General features: G+C 33.8%; 2 protein-coding genes across 3 annotated transcripts; one reads left to right on the plus strand and one right to left on the minus strand.

The window, feature by feature from the left end:
* The first annotated feature begins 908 nt into the window (after positions 1–908).
* On the plus strand, positions 909–3,565 carry LOC133796876 (cytochrome P450 704C1-like). Of its 2 annotated transcripts, none has more exons than XM_062234563.1 (6): positions 909–1,296; positions 1,764–1,979; positions 2,067–2,357; positions 2,465–2,785; positions 2,875–3,078; positions 3,207–3,565. In XM_062234563.1, the coding sequence occupies exons 1-6, from the start codon at positions 1,009–1,011 to the stop codon at positions 3,393–3,395; spliced, it is 1,509 nt and encodes a 502-aa protein (XP_062090547.1). In that variant the 5' UTR covers positions 909–1,008; the 3' UTR covers positions 3,396–3,565. The 2 variants fall into 2 exon arrangements, with proteins under 2 accessions (XP_062090547.1, XP_062090548.1); XM_062234564.1 differs by having other exon boundaries at positions 2,627–2,785.
* A 157-nt stretch (positions 3,566–3,722) lies between these two features.
* On the minus strand, positions 3,723–6,128 carry LOC133796877 (uncharacterized). The gene is made up of 5 exons (XM_062234566.1): positions 5,919–6,128; positions 5,734–5,798; positions 4,678–4,877; positions 4,286–4,415; positions 3,723–4,199 (listed from the first exon to the last, which is right to left on the minus strand). Exons 1-5 carry the CDS (start codon positions 6,073–6,075, stop codon positions 4,062–4,064), a joined length of 690 nt encoding a protein of 229 aa, XP_062090550.1. The 5' UTR covers positions 6,076–6,128; the 3' UTR covers positions 3,723–4,061.
* Between the last annotated feature and the right edge of the window lie 986 nt (positions 6,129–7,114).

A 7,114-nucleotide genomic window follows, 5' to 3' on the forward strand; every position in this document is an offset into this window, starting at 1 on the left:
TGGGTATCTTTTGTTCCAGCAGAATCCGGTTCTGTCGAAACAGGTGGATATTTACCTTATTTAGAATTATCGTGTGCATCAAGTAATCAATGGTGAATATTCTCTATTTATGCTTTTGTTTCTCTATAAAAGCTTCTGACCTAGACGATTAGGTCATCACTTCAAAGATTGATTTCATATTTTGTTGAAGTGCCGTTTTTCATGAGCAAAGAGCTTTTGTTCTAGAGCTCTTTGTGTTTTGTTTTCTGTTTTTCTTGCATATGTTTTGTTAACTGTTTTGCAGGTAAAACTCTCAAGGAGACCTTGTTTAAGAGCTTCGGGAGAAGCTTGTAGTGTGAGTCACTCTTCGGGATGATTAGTGCACGGACCAGAAGTTGAAGGGAGTTCAAGTTTCTGAGTCATTTGGAAGTGTTATTAGGAAGTGTCAAATTGCTGGGATTGCGACAATTTAAAGAGGGAGTCTTTAAGATTGTATAAGTCAATTGGTGATTGTAATTTGAATAATTCTTATCTAATAAACTTCATTCTCTGGGCGTGGCCCCGTGGATTAGTAACAACCTGCAAAGGTTGTTGATACCACGTAAAAATTCGTGTGTCCTTTATTTTTACGTTTCTGATTAAATAATTCTGTTTACACATATCATACATCTGTTTAAGCATTTCCGCAATCTGTTAAAACGTGTTTTTACATACATTCTTGGATTAATTATTTGAATTAACCAATTAATTTAATCCAAATAAGGGAATTTCAATATCTCAAAAATATATTATTTTAATTTTTTTTTATTTAAATTTAAGTGTTTACACACCACCGTTAAATATAAAAATATTATGTTAAAATTAATATTAAAAAGATAAAAATCCATTCAAACTAAAATTTTTTATTATATACACTTATTAGAGAAATATGTAAAAGAAACTTCTCTATTTTCAGAATATGTCCCAGTGAAATTATCTCAATGTAAATCCAAACTTGGAATTGGAATTCCCATCTTCTTCGGTTGAACCATGGATATCCTCTCGAACCCAGTTCTCTTCTTGGCTTTGGCTTTGGTTTTAACCCTTTTCACAATCCAAATTCTAAGGAAGAACCAGGCAAAGAAGAAGTATCCACCAGTTGCCGGAACTATATTTAATCAGTTGCTCAACTTCAAAAGATTGCATCATTATATGACTGATCTAGCAGCCAAATACACAACATACAGACTCCTTAGCCCCTTTAGGCATGAGATCTACACTTCGGATCCTGTCAATGTCGAATATATTCTCAAAACAAATTTTGAGAACTATGGCAAGGTACGTGTAGGTCCCTAATACAGCTAGTGTTTGATTTATTTCTCTTCACTTTCAGTTCCCCAAGAATTGGCTTTAAATATTTTTCAGGACAACATTAACAAAAAAGAAAACATTTTTTGGACTATGGACAGCAAAGACTGATTGTATGTCAACAAAAATAGCGATAAAAATGAGCTGAAATTAAGTCAATGCTGTAGATTTTTCTGGTTTTCCCTTCTTCTTTGAAGAAAAATTCTCACAAATTTTGACACCCTTTTATCCATTCATGCAAAGAAAAGTACAGGGCTGTTTAAAAAAAAAAATTTGCAGGGGTGTTGATAGGAATTGTGACGTTTAAGAAGGCAATTGTACTTGTAGAGCTGGAAAAGGGTATTCATTCAACTTTTGGTAAAAGATGTCAGCAGTGTTTTGGTCATAAAATGGAATCTCTGTAATATTTTTTATTATCTTATTCCTAACTTTTACAGGGTTCGTACAACTACAACATTCTTAAGGATCTTCTTGGTGATGGAATTTTCGCTGTAGATGGCGAAAAGTGGCGCCAACAGAGAAAAATTTCAAGCTATGAGTTCTCAACAAAAGTTTTGAGGGATTTCAGCAGTCTTATCTTTGGGAAAAATGCAGCAAAACTTGCCAAGATTTTGTCTGAAGTTGCAGCAACCAACCAGACAATTGATATTCAAGTAAGTTAACTTGGTTTGCATAACTCGATGTTTAAATAATATTAATGTCCATTCTAAAGAAGTCCTAATAAAGGCAAAGTAACACAGGATATGTCTATGAAAGCAATCCTTGATTCAATGTTCCAAGTTGCATTTGGAGTTGAATTGGACAGCATGTGTGGATCAAGTGAAGAAGGCAAGAAATTCAGCATAGCTTTCGATGATGCAAGTGCGATGACCCTATTTCGCTATGTTGACATCTTCTGGAAGATCAAGAAAATTTTAAACATTGGAGCAGAAGCTTCCATGAAGAAAAAAATCAAAATCATTAATGATTTTGTGTTCAAGATAATCCGCAAAAAAATCGAGCTGATGGAAAGCTCCAAGGACAAGTCTCTTGTAAGTGGAACTAGCTAATGAGTTTTTTTATTTATTTTTATTTGTGATTTAAGTCTTTCAACCATGCCATGAAATCACAATTAGTGATATTTTCTACTGGCACACAGATGAAGAGAGTAGATATTCTATCCAGGTTTCTTCAAGTAACTGAGAACGATCCTATTTACTTGAGGGATGTAATTCTAAACGTTATTATAGCTGGAAAAGACACAACCGCAACCACACTTGCCTGGTTCATATACTTGCTTTGCAAACATCCTTTTGTGCAGGAAAAGGTTGTGATTGAACTGAGGGAAGTGACTAAAGCAAAAGAGGTCACAAACTTTGTTGAGTTTGCAGAGACTTTGAGTGAAGAAGTTGTGGAAAAGATGCAATATCTCCATGCAGCAATCACCGAGACTCTTAGAATCTACCCTGCAGTTCCAGTGGTACAGTGCAAAAAACAAACAAAAATTTATTATAATCAGATAATAAATCTTATAGGTATTTCATACCAAATCTCAATTATGTTCAACAGGATGGAAAGATTTGCTTATCCGATGATAAATTGCCAGACGGCTACTCAGTGAGGAAAGGAGATTTGGTAGTGTACCAACCATATGCAATGGGAAGGATGAAGTGCTTGTGGGGTGATGATGCAGAACAGTTCAGACCAGAGAGATGGCTGAATGAGAAGGGAGTTTTTCAACCACAAAGCCCTTTCAAGTTCACAGCTTTTCAGGTTATGCAATGTGTTTCTCTTAGGGGCATTTTCGAGTCTGCAACTTTGGAGTTCAGATTGCAATTTTTCTTTTAGTGTCATAAAAAATGAAAGAACCTAAAATAAAGTCTCTGTTGGTCCATTCACAGGCAGGACCACGTATTTGTCTCGGAAAGGAGTTTGCTTATAGGCAATTGAAAATCTTTGCAGCCGTTCTGTTAAGCTACTTTGAATTCAAATTGAGTGACGAGAAAAAAATTGCCCATTACAGGACAATGATCAATCTTCACATCGATGGTGGTCTCCAAGTTTGCGTACTCCACAGGAATAGAACTTAGCTTTGGCATCTTTTCTAACAGACCAATATTGAAGATGAACCTTGTAGAGAGGCATGTATAATATTGGTTGTTCCATTCAATGTTTTGAGGACCCATATCTCTAAACATCACACCTGAAATGATCCTTCGTGATAACCGAATAAAAAGAATTGATATTTTGGTAGTATAAAGCAGTGGTCTTCAACCATTCTCTTAAAATGGTTGTTATGGTTCTCTGTGTTAAATAGCAACCAAAAAAATAATATTTATATTTTATTTATATCCAATTAATAAAAAAAAAAAAAACGGCTTCTTCTCAAAAACTACATACAAAACAAGCAAATCACATAATAAAAAGATGCAGCTTTTTCTATAGTCATGTTTTTGAAGGAAAAAAAATTGAAGTTGCACATTATGGACATGGTAATTCCCTAATTTATGACAAATTCATGACTCATGATCTATAAATGACACAGTACCTTCACTTCTCTCTTTCCAAACATTACAAAATTCGTAAAGATAACAATTCTCCACCTCAATTGGCCCATGAACCAAACAACTTCTATAGACTACAAAATTTTGAGGAACAGAGAACCTAGTTCTATAGAGAAACTTTAGATCGAGATGTGTCTCACATGCGACATGGACAATCAGATGAATATTATGAATATGAGATTGTAAATGGGACTATTGTCCTTCGGTTGGAGCCGTTGCAGGAAGAGGGAGATGAATTCCAGGCCTCGAGGACCATCCTTTGCTTTTCCTATATGACTCAATAGCCTGTAACCTAACTAGCTCATGTGAAACATCTTGTGTTTTCTTAACCTGTAGAATACAGTGAAGAGAAATGATAATCAGAAGCAAAGAAAAGGGATGATCATTTCACGTATCAAAACTTATCAAAAATCTACCTTGGGAACGGTTAGCAGCTTTAGTGGAGCTTTGACTATATCTCCAAATTCGATCTTCTCATGTCCTGGGAAGTTTAGATTTTCTTCCATCTTCACCTTTTTATGCTTGTTTTTCCGGGCTTCCAAGTATCTGAGCATGTAAATATTGTCATTCAACTACTGTGTATAAGGCATGTTTCAACTCAAGTTCAAATATATACACAGAAATTAATCATTTTAGTTCACTCACCTTGTACTTGTATATTCATTTCGGAAACAGATAATTAAATAACTAAATTATACTTTACTGAGTTCTCGTGCCAGGTCTAAGATGAGTCTAAAGAAAATAATCATAGCGTAAATTTTTAATAAACTAATTCAAGAAATAACAATTATCATACAGAAATGCTTACTTTTTCTTGTGCTCCCGTCTTTTTGAACTATTGTTTGATTTTTCCATTTCTCCTACAAAGCGAAGGTCTTCTACTGCCTTTCTCTTTCTCTTTTTCTTTTCTTTTGCGCTATTCTCGACAGTGTCATCATGATCATTGCTCAAATTCAAATCTTTGAATACAGTAGTTTTCAAATTAACTTCATCTTTGTCACCCGATTTCTACAACATACAAATGCAACCAAATAAATCAGTTTCCACACTGTTCAGTAATGCTAGCTTGATGCCGTCGAGACAAACATCAAATACTCCCAACGTTTTACAAATTAGACTGTAACAATAACCACTAAACAACTATATAGAAACTAAGCCTGAGTGGAAACAGATACTGTTAATTAATCCATCACTAAGACACCGATGGTTGGGGAAAAGAAAAGGAATGGAAAGGAATCCATTTTCTTCGTTTAGTTAGAAACTAAAGTGTTGGAATATCATTCCAATGAAATGGCTTTTCCACCACCTTGGTAGAATGTTTATTCCATCCAAGAAAAGGTCATTCCAATACATTACAAATAAATTAAATGATTTTTTTTATTAATTTTAAATCTTATTCCCCATTCCCTTGTTTTCATTACTGAAAACTCCCTACTAAACGGCCCTAAGTGAACAATCAACAGAGAAATCCCGGATGAAAGTAGCTAATAAAACTACAAAATTAAAACCATCTCATAACCAAACTAGCCAAAATGCATGCCGAATCCATTACTCTTGACACAATTTGCCGATAGCTTTTTTCAGCAATAACTGCATTGTTTATATTGTTGTAAATTTAACGAAGTAAATCGTACCATAGTACCCAAAATCAAGTGCAGAAACACAAGATTCCACTATAAAAATTAATGAATTCTTCAAAATCAAACTATTGCAAAACATAGCAGCGTCGAACATATGCCCAAATCTTCCAATGAACAATGTGTCTCAAAATTTCACCCATTTCAAAGAAGAAAAAGAATATATAAGCGTAATTTTAAGTGTTTTTATTTTCTTTCACTAATAAGTTAAATAAAGAAATGCTTACTAACTCTGAAGCGTCGTCTTCATTCTTCCTCTTCTTCTGAGCTTTCTTTGAATCCCTTGTAGACCCTGGTAAAACCATATCAAACTGGTTAACATAGTGATTCAAAATTTTCATAGATATAAAATATATATCTCAAAAATCGAAAGAGGGCAAACTGAATAAATAAATAATGATAATAATAAAACCTTCGGGTTGAGGAGAAGTCAAGGAGATGAGGGTACGAAGCTTAGAGGGCAAAGCGTCGAGTTGGGAAGGATCAGGTGGCGGTGGTAGCCGATTGTAGTTTCCTCCATGCGCCGCTAAGTAGTTTTTCTCCCTCCTTTTCCGTCCTCTTCCACCCATTATCGATTCCTGTAAAACCCTAACTGCCAAACCTAACTTCGTTACATCCCTTCTCTAGTTTTAATCGATCTTTAACCTACGTGGTCCAACCTTTTCACGATATGTCACTTTGAGTTTCCAATTTTATTTTTTTACCGTTTAACTCCCCAAGTCATACTTTCATTATACTTGAGTCCCAATTTTGTAAAATAAGCTACAAGTAACGATTGGCTAGTAAAGGTGTTTATCATACTGCCTACACTGGCCCAAATTTTATTATTTGGAACCTTCGCAGCTTGTGGTTATGGTTTGTATTTTTGTCAAATTGCGCAATGTGGTTATGCTTTGTATTTTTGTCAAATTGTGCAATTTTGTAAAATAAGCTACAAGTAACGATTGGCTAGTAAAGGTGTTTATCATATTGCCTACATTGCCCCAAATTTTATTATTTGGAACATTCGCAATTTACCGTTATGGTTTGTATTTTTGTCAAATTGTGCAATGCAATGTATTTTGTAATTTTGAATTTTATAAATGCGGTTCAAACCGTATCGCACTGATCATTATATATATTGATTTTTTTTAATATTTTACCACATTTAAATTTAATGTATATATATTTATATAGTATAATATACACAATATCTAGAAAAATTATTATATATAATATGATGCTAACTCATATTCTACTTCAACCTAAAAATATTATTCCTTAATCTAAACCTTTACTTTTATATCACATTTTTTACTTGTTATTAGTTTATTATATTTTTATTGTTTTGCTAAAAAATTATTAGTTTGTTGTATATTTATTATTTTATTGAACATTCTTTAGTTATGAGTTTTATTGTGAATCTTTACTAATTATAATGTTTAATTATTTCATTATTTGGTAATAGGTATACATTGTCCACATTGCACTGCATTTTTGCAATGTGGTTTGTGGCCTATGTGGTGCTGGTTGTGATTTGGAAAATTGCTCAAATCGCTTATGCAGTGCAGTCCAATAAATTGACAAAATACTGCACCGCCCCGCATTGTGAACATCCCTAATGGCTAG

Source organism: Humulus lupulus, chromosome 8, assembly GCF_963169125.1.
Source record: "Humulus lupulus chromosome 8, drHumLupu1.1, whole genome shotgun sequence".
Classification (NCBI taxonomy): domain Eukaryota; kingdom Viridiplantae; phylum Streptophyta; class Magnoliopsida; order Rosales; family Cannabaceae; genus Humulus; species Humulus lupulus.

What these genes read in the sequence shown, in the direction of transcription:
- LOC133796876 (XM_062234563.1), top strand. Translation starts at nt 1,009, where the DNA reads ATGGATATCCTCTCGAACCCAGTTCTCTTCTTGGCTTTGGCTTTGGTT. An exon ending in ACCAGACAATTGATATTCAA is followed by an intron (nt 1,980 to 2,066) that starts GTAAGTTAACTT and finishes AAAGTAACACAG; the next exon opens with GATATGTCTATGAAAGCAAT. An exon ending in TCAAGTTCACAGCTTTTCAG is followed by an intron (nt 3,079 to 3,206) that starts GTTATGCAATGT and finishes GTCCATTCACAG; the next exon opens with GCAGGACCACGTATTTGTCT.
- LOC133796877 (XM_062234566.1), bottom strand. Translation starts at nt 6,075, where the DNA reads ATGGGTGGAAGAGGACGGAAAAGGAGGGAGAAAAACTACTTAGCGGCG. An exon ending in GACTTCTCCTCAACCCGAAG is followed by an intron (nt 5,799 to 5,918) that starts GTTTTATTATTA and finishes TGGTTTTACCAG; the next exon opens with GGTCTACAAGGGATTCAAAG. An exon ending in AGCTGCTAACCGTTCCCAAG is followed by an intron (nt 4,200 to 4,285) that starts GTAGATTTTTGA and finishes TGTATTCTACAG; the next exon opens with GTTAAGAAAACACAAGATGT.